Source organism: Engystomops pustulosus, chromosome 4, assembly GCF_040894005.1.
Source record: "Engystomops pustulosus chromosome 4, aEngPut4.maternal, whole genome shotgun sequence".
Lineage (NCBI taxonomy): Eukaryota > Metazoa > Chordata > Amphibia > Anura > Leptodactylidae > Engystomops > Engystomops pustulosus.
Window position 1 is genome coordinate 170,027,229 of NC_092414.1, and position 20,327 is coordinate 170,047,555.

The 20,327-nt window shown below is 42.7% G+C and overlaps 1 protein-coding gene across 8 annotated transcripts in view; it reads right to left on the bottom strand.

Moving 5' to 3' along the window:
* The window catches only part of AKAP13 (A-kinase anchoring protein 13), a 139,033-nt gene that overhangs the window by 67,187 nt on the left and 51,519 nt on the right, over positions 1-20,327 (bottom strand). For 7 of the 8 annotated variants that reach the window (XM_072148544.1, XM_072148546.1, XM_072148545.1 and 4 more), the window contains exons 6-9: positions 18,763-18,955; positions 15,179-17,225; positions 9,366-9,436; positions 4,289-4,315 (exon numbers count right to left, since the gene is read on the bottom strand). In XM_072148544.1, the coding sequence (XP_072004645.1) occupies positions 4,289-4,315; positions 9,366-9,436; positions 15,179-17,225; positions 18,763-18,955 (2,338 nt within the window). The remainder of the gene's footprint in view (positions 1-4,288; positions 4,316-9,365; positions 9,437-15,178; positions 17,226-18,762; positions 18,956-20,327) is intronic. The other variant, XM_072148543.1, reaches the window with a different exon arrangement.

Genomic DNA, 20,327 nt, shown 5'->3' on the forward strand with positions numbered 1-20,327 from the left:
CCCCTAGCGGCCTCCCTTTACCAATTAAGAGCCCCTAGCGGCCTCCCTTTACCAATTAAGAGCCCCTAGCGGCCTCCCTTTACCAATTAAGAGCCCCTAGCGGCCTCCCTTTACCAATTAAGAGCCCCTAGCGGCCTCCCTTTACCAATTAAGAGCCCCTAGCGGCCTCCCTTTACCAATTAAGAGCCCCTAGCGGCCTCCCTTTACCAATTAAGAGCCTCTAGCGGCCTCCCTTTACCAATTAAGAGCCCCTAGCGGCCCCCCTTTACCAATTAAAAGGCCCTAGAGGCCCCCCTTTACCAATTAAAAGGCCCTAGAGGCCCCCCTTACTTATTAAAAGGCCCTAGAGGCCCCCCTTTACTAATTAAAAGGCCCTAGAGGCCCCCTTTACTAATTAAAAGGCCCTAGAGGCCCCACTTTACTAATTAAAAGCCCCTAGAGGCCTCCCTTTACTAAATAAAAGGCCCTAGAGGCCTCCCTTAACTAATAAAAAGCCCCAGCCTCCATTTACTAAAAAAAAAAAAAAAAAAAAAGACCCTAGCTTCCTTCCCATTACAAATAATAACCTTATATACTTACCCTTGATGTCTTCTTCCGCATACCTTCACTCCTAATGGCGATCCGCCCATCTTCTGTAGCTCCTGCACCGCGCGCCTCTGGTCACGTGACTTACGCGACCTGACGCCAGGTCGCGTCAGTCACGTGACATGGGCCGCGCGGTGCAGGAGCTACAGAAGATGGGCGGATCGCTGACGCGGGGCTTGAAGCTAAGTATGGGCGCAGAAACACGGGGGCGCGGCGGCAGCGCTACACAGGGGCACACAGGTTGAAAATCACTGCTCTATGGCTCCTCAAATAACACCCCTGGTTTTCTTTCTTCTATTATCGATGAGGATATTGCCTCTTTTTACAAGAAATAAACCACATGGATTTAGTAGTTTTAATCCAAGCATACTTGCATGCTGCCATGTGCCCCCAGAAACAGGATCCATCCTTCATTTAACAGTTAATGGCCTATTTTTTGGCAAATGAGCCTTAGGGGAAGCCGTGTACATCTCAGAAGCCCCTTCTGGCTTGGCCGACCACTTATTATCTACACCTTTCTTCAGAGTTTATACCCAACTCCACCCTCCCTTCCTCTGTCAGAGGGCCAACAGAGCCAGGAGGGGCTTCTATGACACACACAGGTGACCTGGAGGCTCATTTGCATATTTTTAGAAGTCCTTTTTACAAAAAATAAGCCATTAACAGCTAAAGAATGGACCTGGTTTAATTAACATGCACATACCAGTGTGCAAGTACGCTTACCACTAAATCCACGTGGTTGGGAAAGTGGCCGCAGGGGAGTCACAATGGCAGCCACGTTACTCTCGTCTGATTTGAGGCCCATATAGACCAACTTACATTGGTCCACCTGGTCAATATTTCATAGGTTCATATGATGGCACCATCAGGGACACAGCTTTGTCTAGACAACACAAAAGACTACAAGGAACTCACTTTACAATCTATCGATTTTAGGTGGAAATTTGTCTGAAATATAAATGAGTACATTGGTATCATAATGTTTGTGTTTCTATAAAAAAGGAGCATGAAATCCGGGTCTGCTGATGCATTTAGAGAGTCTCCGACTGTTCAAAGGACAGAGTCTAATTGTTTCCAAATTAAGATTTTTTTCCCCTACATCGTGACTGCAAATTGTGCGCATACATACATGCTCTGTAATGTCTTATTTTATTTGTAAAAGAGCTGCGGATTAGGATGGTTCTATGGTACCCGGGCCGTCTGTACCAATGACTGCCATATTTCCGCATGGAGACATAAAGTCAGTGACGTGTGCTGAAGTGTGTAGTCATTTCATATATGAGAGAGTTGGGAGAGTACGCTCATCCAGCGCTCATAAATGCCCTCTAGCCGCTTATATTGGTTGTCAGAGACAGGGCATGCATACAGTTACGACTACCTGGTCGCAGGGATGTGGTCCTTTGTTGTCCGTGTGTCATCGGTGTGTGAGGTCACTGATGACAGTATAAAGTCTGCCTGAGCTGCAAAGCCTGGAACAGGATCTGACCGACATAAGGGTGCGGTCAAATGTACCGCTTTGTCTCCATTTAAAAATGGAATGAAAGCGCACGGAGGCATGCTAAAGCCCGATGCAGATGTTTATTCTATGGAAATTCATGCGATGGTAACTTGCACCAGGTGTCTTGTATTGTTTAAATGCAAGACACGGGGTGCTGGTTACAGATCGCATGCCTTTCCGTAAAACCGCATGTGTGATTGGGCTGTAGCCTGCCCCTGTGCATTATGATTCGGTTTCTAAACGGAGTCGAGGCGGTACGTGTGATCCCACCCTCAGGCACTATCACACTGCCAGCCTCTTCAACTTTTTGCTGCATCACAGATGAATCCATGAAGTAGTAGAGCCTGAGACTTCATAAACGATTGGCGCTCATTGGGTAGTGATGCAGACAACAATAATAATTATATTCACAGATTATGGGGAAAAGCAGTCGCAGGGCTGCAAACAGACATATTAGATGCACATGATCAGCTCTGTTCTCAGGACAAAACAATGCAGAGACAACGTATGATCTCATTTTCTAAAATTAAAGTGCACAAAAGCAGGAAGTCCGAGAAAAAGCATTCATGGAACTGGGTCTGAAAATTTCAATTCTAGAAGACTACATCATGTTGGGTTTTTCTCATGGGGAACAATAAAATGAGAAGCTAAGAATTTGTCATGTAAGAAACCACAAAGCAAGACTGAATGTAAATGACAAGGCATTCAGAAATAATAATAATACTTTCTATTAACCCCTTTAGGACTCAGTTTTTCAAACCTGCCCTGTGTCACTATAAGTGCTTATAGCTTTGGAACACTGTAACATATCCAGGGGATTTTGACATTGCTTTCTAATGACACATTGTACTTCAAATTACCCGTATATATAATTGAGTATAAGCCGAGGCCCCTAATTTTACCACAAAAACCTGGTAAAACATATTTTTTTTACTCGAGTATAAGCCGAGTTTGGGTTTTTTAGCACTTTTTTTGTGCTGAAAAACTAGGCTTATACTCGAGTATATATGGTAGTTAGAATGTATCTTTTGTGTTTAGTTATGAGGGAAAAAAAACATACATTTTTCAAAAATTTGGAAATCCATTTCAAAGCTCTATTTTCTCTACTTTTGAGCTGGTAGTCATAGAACCCAAATTAATACATAACTTACAGTGCCTTGCAAAAGTTCAGCCACTTTGAAATTTTCTACCTTTTCTTTGGAGAAAGGCTTGAAACAAGAATCAACAAGTGGGAGACAATTGTGAAGTGGAATGAAGTTTACTGGATATTTTAAACTTTTGTAAAAAAAATAATGAACTGAAAAGTGGGGCGTGCAATATTATTTGGCTCCTTTACTTTCAGTGCAGTAAACACTCACTCCGGAAGCTCAATGAGGATCTCTGAATGATCTAATGTTCTCCTAAATGACTGATGATGATAAATACAATCCCCCTGTGTGTAATCAAATCTCCGTAGTCTCAGGGTTCTGCATTATGAAGACCAAGGAACACACCAGGCAGGTCCGTGATACTGTTGTGGAGAAGATTAACCCCTTCCTGACATTTGACGCAACAGTACAGCATGGCGGGAGGAGAGTTCCTGCAGTATGCAGTACTATTACGCCACGCTTCAGGCACTGGTTCCTGAACTGGGCAGATACCAGAGGCTGCGGGTGTCATCTGTATGTTACAGCTAACACCCGTCTCTACCACCCGCGATCAGAATTACTGCGGCATACAAGGCTTCCACACTATATCTGATCCCCCCTCGGTGCTTACACACCGGACCCAGCTGTAACACATGGAGGGTGCAGTCACACATTGCAGTTAAAACTGCATCGCAATTAGTTTTGGGGTGGTTTTAGGTGGTATTACTTATTTTAACAAGTAAAAGACATCAAATCAACAGGTGAATGACATTTGTGGAACAGCTTTCTCCTTCAAAATCAAATTCACCTATTCAGTTTATGTCTTTCACCTGTGAAATTGAAAAAACTGCACCTAAAACTACCTCAAAACTAATTTCGATGCAGTTTTAACTGCAATGTGTGACTGCACCCTCCATGTTACATAACACAGTGTAATTATCTGTATTACACTATGTTATAATAATAAGAGCTTGAACAAGCGATCAGAGCATCGCTTGTTCAAGTCAACCTGTAATTAAAAAAAAAGTTTAAAACACTTAATAAATACACTTTTTAATAAAAAAAAAGAATAATGTACCTGAGCACAAACATTCCCTAGAGATACCTAATAAAGGGGAAAAAAAAAAACACAAAATCAACAAAAAAACGCAGGATTTAAGTGACACATGCAGGATATTGGGCGTACAATCTTAGTTAGTCGCGGCACAGTCGCGTTATCGTTGGACAATGCACTTTCTGTGAACTCCTAGGACCAGGTAAGTAAATGTGCCCCCATGTGTACCCCTTAAATAGCAGAGCTGGTCTTTAATGCCTATAGTGAATTTGTTGAAATTTATTGTACAGGTAATTTTGTATATTGTATCAGAATTGGGGCCTATTTGACCGCTGAACCTTGTATATGATTTTTATACATGTTGTTGAGTGTTGATTCACTTCCTACATCAGGATTTCTTGCGGTTACTTTCTGGTCCTGTACAATAAAGTTCTGAGCACATTAAAAAATACTGCAGATTTTTCAGCTACAAAGTGTATATACCACTAGCCTAGAAAATACATGGTATACATGGCCCCTCTATTGCAGATTTTTCCATGATTATTTCCATGAAAAGTATCCAGTCTCTCTGAAGTCAGAATTCTAAAAGTCGGGCCACATATTCACTGGAACATATGTGCTATTTTTTCCACATTTACTTTCATACAGAGTCACATCTGGGAGACCTCAGGCAAAGTTACACTTAACCCCTTAAAATTACAGTAAAGGTGTCCAGCTAAAAGCCCTCACCCCAGATAATTGAAATATAATAGTCGTGCCAGATTTACTCAAGGCCACCCTCCTGACTAGGCTTTATATGCCATCCCTTGGTATTATTCATCTGTACTTTACAATTGTTATATTCTGCTGCGTTCACACATTCTGATTTGGATTGTGTTTGGAAATGCAATCCAAACAGAACGGGGAAGAGCTTGTGTCCCCAGCAGCTCTGCTGAACTTGCACCACACATTTGGTACAATTCTTCACCACACCAAGGCGTGTAGGAGTTTCTTCCCCTGACCAGTCCACAAGGGCAATTTTATCACTCTTACTAGTCTTCTCTTAACAATCAAACAGAGACCCTTTTCTTGTGTAAGGGTGATGGCCCACATGGCGCTTTGAATCTGTTTTTGGCCCGATTTTAAGCAGTCTGTCAAAAAACGCATGCGTTTTTGACAGGTTTGACCAATTATCTTAATTCAAACTGGTCAAAAACGCATGTGTTTTTTGACAGACTGCTTAAAAACAGGCCAAAACACGGTCAAAACGCCCCGTGTGCCATTGGTCTGCATTGGCCAGGGTCACTATACCCATTTTCCATATTAAAAACCCAACCTCACATCATCTATACCTCCTCCCACTTATATTGATTGTGCATTAATCATAAAGACGTCACATTTGGAATATATCCAAGCACATAGACTGATATATGGAGCCTGTTCTCCTCCCCCTTTCAAGAGTAAGCACCCTCTATTGGGTACATTTATCTTAATGTACTCACCTTGTATCCTATGTGCTATGAGCTATTGATGCCGATTAATTATCCAGGATTTTTGTTTTACAATTATGGATTATCATTTCTAATTGCCAGTAGATTATACCATTACAAACGCACCATTTGATTCTTGAACTAATTTACTATATATATAGTAAAAGTTACATTTTATTACTTGATTTACCACTTGGAGTTAATGAACACATATGCATTTCAACTGAAACACAATCAATTGATAACTAGCATCACGTGTTTCCCACCCAATGCAAAACACCAGGATCTTGTTCCGAGGCCACGGACACAATGCCGCTAGCATTGTGTTTCATAACGCAACCCTAGGGCACGGGGGCGGCCCTCAGCCTGATCATATATACGTTACCAGCCAGGCAATTCTTAACCAGACCCCAAAGTCTTGTACTGTTTGAATGCAAGACACCTGGGGTTAACTATTGCATTTGTTTCACTGTCACAGTCACAGGGGATGAGGAGATAGAGTGGGAATGAGTCCAAGTGATCCAATGCTGCTGAATGTGAAAAGGCAAAAGAGATTATAGTGTAAAGTTGTTTTGGGTTTTTTTTGAGCAGTATACGGTTGTTAACTTAGATGTTATGTACACTGTGGTAGCACCCATTGAGGCCAAGTAGAAATATTCAAATAAACAGAATATATCAAAAAAGTTGTAAGATAGGGGACTTATAAGAGGAGTGTTTGATGTTCCATATTTATTAATATTTCTTATAATATCAACTTTAAAGTTATGCTTATGAACCAGAAGGGCTCTATGTGGTGTTTCCCAAGCCCCCCGTGTTACAGGTTCACAGGCTGTTACACTGTGCAGTCCCCCATTTGAGATTACAAAAAGCAGCAAAAGTGGCAGGGGGGTGCCGAGGGAGCAGAGCATAATTTTAAAAGCTTATATTAGTAGAAAGCAGGCCACGGATAGCAAATATAAGAAGATTCACAGTGCCCGGATCTATGTGTAAGTGCTAGTTTATCATGTTGGATTTTGATGGTCGATTTTCTTTAACTGTGCACAATATTTAAATAGGTTTTTCTTATCCCATCCCCATATGGGGGGCCTATATCCATGGAAAACCCCTTTTAATACATTTGCACAAATTATGGCAGAGTCTCCAGCAAAATTGCCTTTGAGATAAATCTCCCAAAATCATATTACAAAAACTACTCTTTGACTTGGAAACAATGGAATCAGCCTGAGGCATCCATGTATAAGGTACAGTATGTACATTGCAATCTACGGATGTAAAGTAGGAAGGGTTACACAATGAGGGTGCAATGTTGTAGGGAATACACTGTACCAGGGAAGCTTTACTTTGGCAAGTTAAGAAGAGGCATATAAATGGCATTTAGACACAGACAACACATTGATACAAAAGCCCAACAACGCAGAGCATGAAACGACCTACACAAGTCGCTATCCTATAAAGCAGAACAAGTGGGGCTGGAAATGGCCATGGAGTATGAAAGAAAGGTCCTGAGCTTCCCCCGCTGTGTGATGCTATTACTCAGAAACACTACACAATGAGATCCTTTCAAAAGCCAACATATACACGAGGCCCTTGAAGAATACCATTTTTCATAGAGATGCATTCACCCCTCCACACTGAGCGCTTCCTGCAGATATTTCTTTAGAAATGGGGAAAATAAGCCAGAGATTAGAAATAACACACAAGTTTACAAAAACTGTAAAGGTAAAAATACACAAATGCTACAAATACTATAAACAAGGAAAGCGATTGTTTGCACTTAGAATAGATTCCACCATTGTCTACTGTATATTCTATTCTTATTTCAAGTTATTCTAAAGACTGGACTGATTTTACTTTTTTTTTTTTGTAAAAACTTAGCAACAGGAAACTTTCCTCAAACTTCTCCACTGGCCAAGCCCCGAGAGAGGAACACAGAATCGCAGACGAAATAGAAGAATTGTACTTATAGCCTGGAAAACCGAGAGGGTTCTACTTGATCCCCTGCACCACAGGATGTACTTTGCGGGACAGGCATCTGAAGATGGTGGCTTTACGTATACAAGTACAGTCTGTGCTCGTGTTTTTCTTACGAGAGATGTTTTTCCTTCGTTGCCAGAGAACACAGAATACAAGTTAACACCCTGGTGTTAGTCACCAAAATTACCTCCAACAGGAGGAACCTATCGCGGGACAGCGCAAGGATCATGTTCTCAAGAGTCAGGCTGAGACGACCAAGAAATAGCTTGTGATTGTAAATTACGGAGTCATAACACACACATACATACATACATATATATACATACATATACATATATACATACATACATATACATATACATACATACACATATACACATATACACATATATACACATATACATATATATACACATACATATATATACACATATACATATATATACACATACATATATATTTTTTTATAAAAGCATGGTATAAAGATTGTATAACTACAAGATGAACATAAATATAGAAAATAGAACTATCAGAGCTCCAGTATAGCAAGCGATTTCCATATACTGAACTACACAAATGTATACATAGTTATGCAAGATAATTTCTAAGTATAGCATTTGGAAAAGTGAAACTTTGTTATATAATTTTTCAGATTATCTTCCTCTCCTCTCCTATATGCATTCAATTTCTTATAAACCTAAAAATAGGCACAATGTAAGGCCCCCTCTGTGCACGGAACATGCTCAGTACGTGGAAACGGACCCATGCGCTGTTCAGATCCCACAGGTTGAGCACTGTGCAAGAAGATGGGAGTCCTTGCATCATAGAGAAATATGATGCAAAGACTTTATGGCTTCAGTACCGACACAAATCAACCCAAAGAAAGAGAAGAAAGAGAGAGAAGGAGGAGAAAGAGAAGGAGGAGAAAGAGAAGAAGAGAATGATCCACTGATTACATGTTTATTAGCGGCTTTAATAAAAATAAACGGTCGAGCGTGGTGAAATTCCACATGCCCAATCCTTGCCTATCCAATATTTGCTGAAACGATATAGCTAGATGTTAGAAGTCTATTGTATTTCACCACTTTTAGAAACTAATTAAATAATAATGTAATAAATTCATAAACAAAACATTTAGATTGGACACCTTTTCTGGTGGCATTGCATCCAATGTGTCACTTGAGGTAAATATGTCAGCGATATTGACTATACAAACTGTAGACACTGTTGGGCAGTGGCCTTAAAGATTTGCGTGCCCTAACATTTGTGTGCGATGTCAGCAGCAATAGGACTGGGTAGGCTGCATATGTATTCCAGGATTGTAGCTGGATTCGGGGCACTCTGATGTGGGAGATCTCTTCACTGTACTGCTACAATCTCCCTGCTATCCCTTGTGCAGCAGCTTTCTATGAGTACCATAGCAGTTACTCAGAGGGAGGGGACGTGCAGAGTAAAATGATATTTCACACCCGTGCTCTGAATACAGCTACAATCCTACAATAAATTATTTTTTTTTAGTGCTGCTACTAACACCACATACAATGGTAGATCACACCGGGCTGTTACCCAACACAGTCTGCAGCTTTGCTTGGTAAAAACTACTGAAAAATTCCCTTCAACATAGTTTTGTACAAACTGAATGGAAGGACATCACTTACCTCTTTAGTTTTAGGACTTAGCTGTGGTTTTCCAAAATCCACCTCATCATCTGCTTTATTATCGAGACATTCTGCCGAAACATAGAAAAGAAGGTTAATAACTTAACAGATACCTTCAAAGCTGAAGGCTGTACACAATAGCTCACTTGTACAGGAATTCAGCATCTGCCAAAAATCGCTATATTTAGTTTACATGGCCATCAGAATTTTTAATCCAATGAGAACTAACAGAACTGGCAGGATGCACCTTTTGTGTGAGAGAAAGTTGAAAACTTTAGGAGGTACCCCCCCGCCCCCCGCCCTCTGAACTAATTTAGTGTGAGCACTGTATCCTCTCTTAAGTTGTGCAGTTAAGTTAATTTACAAGCACCCCATCTACATTCTAGTGGCCGTACAAGGAATTGCAGATTTGTCTCATACAAGTGAGTGGAACAATATTGTGCCTCTCAAGTACTCGCACAATAATGTGACATTCCCTCTTCTCTGCAGATCACTTTAACTCCAATTTATTGAGGCTGCTATAAAACACACCCTGCTGCCGAGTCTACACATAAATAGAGAAGAGAAGCAAGCGCATCCATAATAATAATATAATAATAATTCTTTATTTATATAGCACACACAGATTACGTAGCACAAGATGAAACATTATACATATTATAGATATTTAAAGGGGTAGTTCATTCAACTCTATGGGACTTTAGTTAACGCTGACCCTTTAAGGGTGCATGGTCAACCTGTGGGTCCATTCACTAGAGGGAAGTGGAAAAGTCATCGAAGTCAAGTGTCATCCCCTATCATAGAAATCTGAGACGACCCTTAAAATAGTGCAGCTGGATGCTGTTGTCCTCAAACAGAATGTCAGAGGACATGTCACCGCTATGGGTAATCACAGACCTCAGCAGTGCTATTCACACAAGTCACAGGATAATAAATCCTGCGCTTGGCACTAAAAATACAGCTCAGGGCTCATCATATGCAAAATCCCGGGGACATAAAATAGTTGAGAATTTCAGTCTGTCCATATGAGTTTTATCAGACACAATTTATCTACAGTATTTTTCGAACTATAAGGTGCACCATCAATAAATGCCTGCTAAAATGTCTAGGTTCATATATAAGGCGCACCGGATTACAAGGCGCACCAGATTATAAGGATGAATGACCAGCAGGTGGCAGACCTGTGCACAGTTCAAGGCAGCTGTTGTCTGTAAGTACGGTTCATATATAAGGCACACTGGACTATAGGGAGCACCTTTGATTTCTGAGAAAATCAAAGGATTGTTTGTGCGCCTTATAGTCCGAAAAATACGGTACATCCTATGTATGTAAATGTATATGGTCATGGCACAATCCCTTTCAAATCCTATGCAGAAGGTCTTCAAGGATTTTTATCCAGGAGAGGCATGCCTATGGAAACCAAAAATTACTAGAATTTCCCTTGTGTGGGTTCCCACTACTTACTATGGGTCCAATTGAAAAATTCGGAGAGCTAGCTAGAGATTTGGGCCAGAGATATCTCTGGTTAAAGAGGTAACAGCCTGTGAAGCTACAGCATGGAGGGTGCTCTGGTAACAACCCCCAGAGCACTTTAGGCTCATTAGAATAATTTAAAAAGTTGATTTTAGAAGAAAGGAGGCCATGGATAAAAAAATTAAAGAGGATTATCATAGTCACAGTGCATGAGTAAGTGTCCCTGATTTAGATGGTAGATTTCCTAATCCTAAATCGGTGAGAAACCAACAGCTGGGACCCACACTGATAATGTGAACAGGATTCCCAGCTATTAGGAGAATGAGGGATAATTTTCCAATCGGGGAGGATCCAACATCTGGGACCCCCAACAATAACGTGTAAAGGACCCCAATCTTTTAGAAAAATGTGGGTCCAATCTCACTAAATGGGTGGAGTAGAAGGTTGAGCAGATGCTTATTCAATTAATGGGAATGAAAAAGTGCTCAACTATCTCCGGTCACTTCCACAGAACTGAATTGAGTGGCAAGGCGCATGCTAAACTCCTCCCATTAGTTGATATTGGGTCCCCCATTTTAATAAAAGCTGAGGAACCTGGACATAATATCAGTGGGGGTCCCCGGTGTTGGATCCTCACAGATTGGAAAGTTATCCAATACACTGTAAGAAAACTCCTTTAGTACATTTGGACACAGTCCTAAACGTTTCATCCTTCACACAATTTTGTCTCCTGTTAAAGGGGATTGTTCAACGACCCAACCAAAATAATCTATGGGGCAAAAAAACATGGTGTGAACCCGGTCCAACACAGATCTGCTTACTTCAGGCTGCAGTCTGTGTACCCTGCCTATTAGCGGAGGAGGTTGAACAAAACTATAACAATAATCTTTCTGATCTTTCTTGAACGGAAGAGCTCAGTTGTCAGTTGCCCAAACCGCTGCAGCAATTCCAAAAAAAAAAGCACCTCGCCCTGACCTGTGGGGAGGAACAAGCCCTGTTCTAAAGGAGACATGTAACCTCCGCAATTATCACATAGTTCTGTTCTGACTTGTGTTTGCCCATAGACTGCTGGCATAAGATCCCCGAATACCAGGAGGCATGAATAGTTTGCGGAACTGCTCGATGCAATTATTTAGGAAACCTGACCATGATAAAGAACCCATTGTGCAGAATGGGGCTGAGAATATCTATATACAAACATGCAAATATACAGAATAAGAAGCAGATGAGCAAGATAGAGACACTTCCTAACAATAGAAGTACAGGCGGCCTCCTACTTAAGGACACCCGACTTACAGACAACCCATAGTTACAGACAGACCCCTCTGAGCGCTAGTGAAGTTCTCTGGATGCTTTACTATAGTCCCAGGCAGCAATAACCAGCTGTAAGGTGTCTGTAATGAAGCTTTATTGATAATCCTTGGTCCCATTACAGCAGAAAATGTTTCAACTCCAATTGTCACTAGGGCCAAAATTTTTTCGGTCTGGATCTACAATTATAAAATAATGATCTACAGTTTCGACTTACATACAAATTCAACTTAAGAACAAACCTCCGGACCTCATCTTGTACGTAACCCAGGGACTGCCTGTAACAGGTAATAAGAGAAGACTAAGCTGCCTGTGTGTTTCCTTTGATGTCTCTTTACACTTCCACAAAAAACAAAAAGGACAGCACTTGAAGGGGAAAGCCACGAAAACAGGATGATCACCTGCCCCAGAGGTGGCATCTGTGATAAAGTTACATTCATTGTGCATGTGAGGTCCATACTTCAGGCCAATCCTTAACCACCAACTTCAAATTTAGGGCCAGTGATTGGCCCACACATCAACTGAGCAATGAATGCGAAGAAGACTGGACAGTCCATGTGCGATTGTTAACCAACCCCAAAATCAAGCATTACTAAAACAGGATCCTCCTTCCTTCTAAAATCAGCTTTTAAAATTATGCTAATTAGTCTGAAGGGCTCCTGGAAGTGCTTTACAGGTTGTTACTTTGTCTCCCCCTCTGCTCTCTCAGCACTTCCCCTTCCCTCTAATTCCACTGCAGCAGGGGAAGTTTCAGCACACTGTGGGTAGGGAAAGTGCTGCTATACACTGTAACAGTCTGCACTAGTGAGGGGGTCTGGCAACGCCCCCAGAAGCCCTCCAGGCTCATGAGCATAATTTAAAAAGCTGATTTTAGAAGGAAGATCCTGTTTCATCTATGCTTGATTTTTCTGGAAGATTTACTAGCTCCTAAATCGGCCCACAAGTATGAACAGCATGGAGTAAAGCCCTTCAAAGGACTTCCATACATGTCTATCCCGTCTCTCAGTGACCTGCCATTTTAGAGAAAATAAATTTTACATATTTATACAAAGGTCAGCGCACTAGGGGGCGTGGCTGTACCCCTCGGCGCACCAGGAGGTGTGGCTGTACCCCTCGGCCCACCAGGAGGTGTGGCTGTACCCCTCGGCCCACCAGGAGATGTGGCTGTACCCCTCGGCCCACCAGGAGGTGTGGCTGTACCCCTCGGCCCACCAGGAGGTGTGGCTGTACCCCTCGGCCCACCAGGAGGTGTGGCTGTACCCCTCGGCCCACCAGGAGGTGTGGCTGTACCCCTCGGCCCACCAGGAGGTGTGGCTGTACCCCTCGGCCCACCAGGAGGTGTGGCTGTATCCCTCGGCCCACCAGGAGGTGTGGCTGTATCCCTCGGCCCACCAGGAGGTGTGGCTGTATCGCTCGGCCCACCAGGAGGTGTGGCTGTATCCCTCGGCCCACCAGGAGGTGTGGCTGTATCCCTCGGCCCACCAGGAGGTGTGGCTGTATCCCTCGGCCCACCAGGAGGTGTGGCTGTATCCCTCGGCCCACCAGGAGGTGTGGCTGTATCCCTCGGCCCACCAGGAGGTGTGGCTGTATCCCTCGGCCCACCAGGAGGTGTGGCTGTATCCCTCGGCCCACCAGGAGGTGTGGCTGTATCCCTCGGCCCACCAGGAGGTGTGGCTGTATCCCTCGGCCCACCAGGAGGTGTGGCTGTATCCCTCGGCCCACCAGGAGGTGTGGCTGTATCCCTCGGCCCACCAGGAGGTGTGGCTGTATCCCTCGGCCCACCAGGAGGTGTGGCTGTATCCCTCGGCGCACCAGGAGGTGTGACTTTACCCCTCGGCGCAACAGGAGGTGTGACTTTACCCCTCGGCGCACTAGGAGGTGTGGCTGTATCCCTTGGCCCACCTGCTCCTTTCCATCTGATCCTTACAGTGCATGTCAAGCAATGTGTAAGGGGGCAGCAATGAAAGCCACCCGGTGCACCAAGTAGCTTATTTGCATAAGGATTAAAAACAAATCACTTAGCAATAAATGCATATCTGAAAAGCTTAAAACTGTGCAGTAGAATAGAATGAAGAATAGTATCTTCTACCATGTGAACATTCCCTTAATGCTTCCTATACATCACCCTTTCACTTTAAATCCATTTCCAGCTCTGGCTCTGTACGATTTCAATTTTGACAGCTAATAAAACCCCCCCATGTGTCACTATATAGCCTCAACTGTACAGGCCAAACCCTACTACTGGCACACACAGAATAACAAATAGGAGCGAAAACCAATCCAATAAGACAAATGACAATAATAGTGATAATAAAGATATTGGCCACGTCCATACATATTAGTTTCTGTAAGGCCCCTTTAAATTTCCCCGGCTGATGATAGAAGGTGTGGGACTAATGTCTGCCATAACACAGTAGTCAGACCAGCCAGGCTGGAGAAAAACTAGGAGCTAGCGGCAATTATCTGCGCTCGGTGTCAGATATCAGCCACTCCTATATACAGCTGAAATGTCATCTTTTCCATTGCTCAACACAACAGCCCTGTACTGGGAAGGGAACATTGTACAGCCAATTAACTATTGTAGGACAGAATTCCCTAGTGTCCATACAGGTCATATACTGTACATTGTGGATCTTGCTTCATGGAACTGTGGACGGAAACTCATCCGCACATTTTAGTATAAGCAAAGTGGGAGAAAAGCCTGAATCCACTGTGGATATGCAATTTATACTGCAGGTTTACCCTTTGCAATGCCACCAAGAGCCCAAAAGCAATACTAAGGGGGCCAACTACAGTGCCTAAGCATTTAATAGCAAATGCTAAGAAATGCAATTATCACATGGAAGAAATGTATTAAATCTAGTGCATGGCTGCCTAAAAATATTGGTACATGGGAACCATATCGCCTCCTAATGCGTACAGGCCGGTGCAAGAGTCATGGATGAATTAACTAGTGATCAAGTCACTGTCTTACCATCCGCTATACAGACAGCTAAATATAGTGTAATATGGGATAAAAAGTAATTTACCAGAGACGATTTCTGTGTCCGATATGCTGGGGCACATGGTATCCTCCAAGTTGACAGATAAATCCAAGCCAGAGTCATCTTCCTTCAGGACGTGAGGACTCCCACATGGACCCTTCCCATAGCTACCTGTACTTTGGAATGATTTGTCAGTAATAGACGGAGTGACTTGTGTAGCTGGTGTGACATCCGCCATACACATATCTCCATTAGAAGCTATCGGGGGAGTCTCTGGGGTAACCGCACCTTCTTCATCAGATAAGCAATCCACGGCTTTGGAGAACGGGTCCACAGTTTGCTCCTCGTCTGTGCCTATAGACTTTTCTGTATCGCTGATGTCAGAGGAGGCAGTATCTTCACTAGATGCAGAGTCTGAACTGGACTCCCCATTCGGTAAAGTCTCCTCGGCTATTGAATGAAGTGATGCTCGGGGGACTTGTACAACATCAGAGTCCTCCTCTCCTCCATCATCCTCTACATCCACAACTTCCTTCTTACATGCATCTCCATTCTCTGCAGGTAACTTGTAATCCACATTCGCACTCTGACCTAATAGTGGTAAACCTACAGCATCCTCTTCTACAAGTCCAGTGTCATTCCCACCATCTCCATTGGTTGGCTGCCCGTGACCAGCGCTGAGCTCGCTGCCGGCCGTCACGGCAGCCTCCTGCATTTCAGCACTTGCATCAATGTGATCTGAATCCACTTGTAATACTTCCTGGTTTTCATAATTATTAAACGGAGAGGGAGTGTCGGAGGCTTTGTGTAACTTCGCACATGTCCCATCACCTTTCTGCAGTGATACAGTTGCTCCAGCAGGTGGCAGTGTTTCTTGCTTTTTAGGCTCTGCGTCCTCCGATGCTGGTTCTGTGACATTCTGAAGATCCGATTTTTCCTCTCCAGACAGCGCCAGCTCTGCCACACTGGTTTCTGACGGTGTAATATTAATCACTTTATTTTCTATACACTTTATTTCATCGTTATCAGACAGTACGAGGGAGTCTTGAGATGAATTCACTAGTACATCAGGAGTTGTGTTTTCTGCAGTAGTAACAGGAACCTCGGCGTCACATGACATCAAGTCTTTCACCGCAAGCTCTGACAAGACTTCCTCTTGAGGTTCCTCTCCTGTACTGTTTGAAGTCTCGGCTGCAGAGGTAACTTCCAGCTCCACCAAACTTGCAGTTATAATGGACGCCGTAAGAGTATCAGCAACTTTTTCAACATCTTTTCCACATTCCAGACCAAAATCCCCATTCAGATAGTCTGAGCCCATGGCAAGTACTCCATCGACAACAGACAGCACCAGGTTTTCAGCAAACTTTTCTAAAGTTCTGTGATGTGATGTTACCTGAGAGTCACATGCCTCTTTACCATCTGAAACACTTTTCCTTTGGCCATTACATGGGTGCGTAGATTCAGACCCTAAACACGTACTTGGCTCTTTAGTAATCTCACTAGACTGATTGTCTCTGTAGAGAGGCCCTTTAAGTGCTTCCTGCTCACTACTCCCAGTATGACACGTGGTATCGCTGGTGTCTGATGCACCGGTACAATAACCAGACACTGACTGTCCCATGTTCACACTGACATCTTGGGAGAGATTAGAGACTTTGTGTGCGGCTTCTGGAATCTTGCTCTCGGTTTCACCTATCATTTCCTCATCTGCATTATCGCTTCCGCACAAGGATTTGAGGTCCAAAACAATTCCAGTTGAAGTCATTCCAGTTTCCTCATTTGTGTTTCCACCGGAGAGAAGGTTTTCAGCCGCCTGTGCCTCAGTGGGACAGATTGGTTTCTGTGTAACTGATGTATTCTCTGCCTTTACAATACATTCGCTCCCCTCCTCTTCCTCTTTGGGTTCAAGATCACGACTAAAACTTGTAACGTCTCCACCCACGGTTTCCAGCTCATTGTCAGATTTACCACAGGGCTTGGCATCTCCTTGCAGCACTCCTATACTTGCTTGTGAGTCCGCAGCGCTACCAGTGTGAGGTGCACTGCCATCCCCATCATACATTGTCTCCTGCTGTGTTTTCACATCTGTGCCCTAATAAACAGAAGAAGATACAATTATTATCCAGGAATATAGAGAGAATAGATAATCATCAGACATATCAGCGATCAGTAAGCAGCACAGACAAACTCCACCTGTGGTGACTACCACAACTTCCTGGCATTGGGTACATTTCTAAGTGTCAGAAACCTGCTACAACACTACACTACACTTGTGTGCACAAAATCAGATTATTTTTTTTATCTATTTTCGTTGGCCAATCACAGCCATAGCTAGGGGCATCAATTTGCTGGGTTGGCAGCGCAACCACCAGTCCAGAAAAATGTCCTTATCGCAGGGGACCCAAACCCCAGACCAAGTTAAAAAATACTACTGTGCCATGTTAACGGGTTTGCCTGCCTGCTGTCCACTATTAGCTTAAGCCCCCTTTCACACATAGGTATGATCTCCAGTCCAGTATTTTTTGTGCCCTATAGACCTCTTTCACACAAACATTTGAAAACAGCCTTACGCTACCTTTACCGTACAGTTTTCATACGGGTAGCATACAGCCACATTCATTTAAATGGGCAATTGCCGTACCCTCTACCATACCATACTGTACCATGCCATGAACAAGACATGAAAAATCATAGAGCATGTCCTATTTTCTCCAGTATCTCAGTTCAGTATGCCTCATAGAAGTATATGGGAACGTGTAAAATACGCATTGCATACGTGCTACATGTGCACAACATGCTGCCGCAAATATGTGCAGTATCCAGGGAGACCAGAACCGGTAGGAGGTGAATTCTGTCAGCCATCGTTTTCCAAGCAAACCATATTTTATAAGGATATAGTGCGGATATACAGTGACATGTGGCTGTATGGCTGTCTGGCTAATGGCTGGCAGAATGCACCTCTCACTGGTTCTGGTCTCCCTGGATAATGCACATATACACGGCAGCATGCGGTGCACAACCATATGCAGCAGATATGCAATGCATATGTTTCCATAGATTTCTATGGGGCATATACAGATAGAAAATACTGGAGAAAGGGGTATATATTTTTTTATGTCTAACACGCGGTACGATGGATAATACAGCCATGTAAATGGATGGCCATATTGCCCATTGAAATGAATGTGGCCATATGCCAGCCGTGTGGAACGGTGCGGTACAGTTAATGTATGGCTGTTTTCATTCGTTTGTGTGAAAGAGGCCCAAGGCAGAGCCGTGAGACATCATACAATGCAAGACAGTAGGATAGTCATATCCAGAAGAATTTACCCATCCTTATGGTGTGTATACAGATCTATAACATAATGTTTTCTGCAGCCCATCTGTACAGAATGACAGGGATACAAAGTAAGAACTATGACATATTGATAAAAAAAAAGAGAATATTGCAATCAAAAGAAGTCACAATATCCTCAATTAGTGATAATAATGGAAGCAATAGGCACATCTCAGAGGAAATATAGGGAAATATATTCCAAAGAACCTAGATGAAAATGTAGTGTAGAGATGGCTTCATGAGCAGGTTACAGCATCAAATATATATAACCTTCCCTCTCACAACGACTTACCGGACACAGAGAATGACTTTGGATGTAGTCGCTCAGTTCTTTAATATTGTCCTCCATGTTATCATTTGCTTCTACTTGGAACTTCTTGGTCAAAGTGTAAACATTTAGTCCATAATGGTGTTTCACCCAAAATTCACCAATTTGCTCAACATGAGAGTTTTCAATACCAAGGTCTATTTTTTGGGGATCCGCTCTTAGAAAAGAAAGAAAAAAAAAATAAGGAAAAATGAGATACAATGTAACAACAACAATACAGAAACTAGGGTAAGTAAATATTGCATGGGGACAAGCTCTGATCACTATAAAATCAGTTTCTAATGACACAAACAGAACCGTTCTATTGTATAAATGTAAAACATGCTGATGAATTCATCCAGAGGCCAAGAGTAATAATAGTAAGAGGAGAGATACGTCAGAAGGCTTTACCAGCCATTTTTTTACAAAGCTAATGCAATTCAATACAAATTTCAACAACTGGCAGGCAATGGCATAATACTAAACATTAATGCAGCACAAATTTTTTGTACCAATGTAAAAAAAAATGTAATGTTTCCACATAAAACCATGGACAAAAAAATTGGAAAGGTAATGGAAGGATTTCACAGCATAAGACCAACATAACTAGGATCACAAAATCAGTATTCCCATATTCCAGACAAAATAGTCTTTCAGTATACAGAGGGAGAATCCGGTGACCACTGGGCCATTGCCCAAGAGTAGAGATAAACGGACGTGTAGTTTTAGTTTGTGTTTGGCATTGTAGAAGGGATGTCAATTTGCCGGATCGGCTGTTCGAACCCAAACTTAAACTAAGGGTCCGCTCATTTCTACTCAAGATCTAAAGTAAACTTTCCAGATAAAAGGCTATACAAACTGAGTATGGATGTCAAACTGAGGGTCTGTCTCTTCTGGGAACCCCGCTGATGACGAACCACCAGCAATGTGGAGACAGGGGATCCCGTTCTCACTAATGGGTGGCGCTAGGGTTCTGCAGCTCCATTCAATACTATCGGACAGTGCTGGTGAACATCTGTCAGTGTTTGTACTATGCTCTATGGGATCCTAAAAATGGATCTCCTGACGACAGGTTCTCTTTGAGTGTCATGAATTTCCGAGCGCTTTGCTCAGCAATTTCCTCCACCCCCATATTAAGGAATGGAGTGGCAGGACACATGGTAGTTTTGCTGCTCTGCACTAGCAGTAGGACCCTCACAATCAGCTTGTTCTTCCTTATCCCGTGGTACAAGGAACTGCTGAATGTTGGATCTTTAACATAACAAAACATTCCAGGGAAAAATCAACTGGTCATCTGGGATATAGACAGAATTTTCAGTAGATGCGTTAAAAAAGGAGAAAAAAAAAACAGGAAAAAAAGGAGAAATATAAAGTGACGGATAGGATTTTATTTTTTCTTTTTGCATGTGTATGATCTCTGATTAGAGCTTATTTACTATAGAGATCTATTGAGCTGAGTGGCAGAGACTACAGGCCTCATGTGCCACTCCAGTAGTACAACATACGGTACTTATAATCACTTGTATCTTGATTAAAATGACATTTCCTTT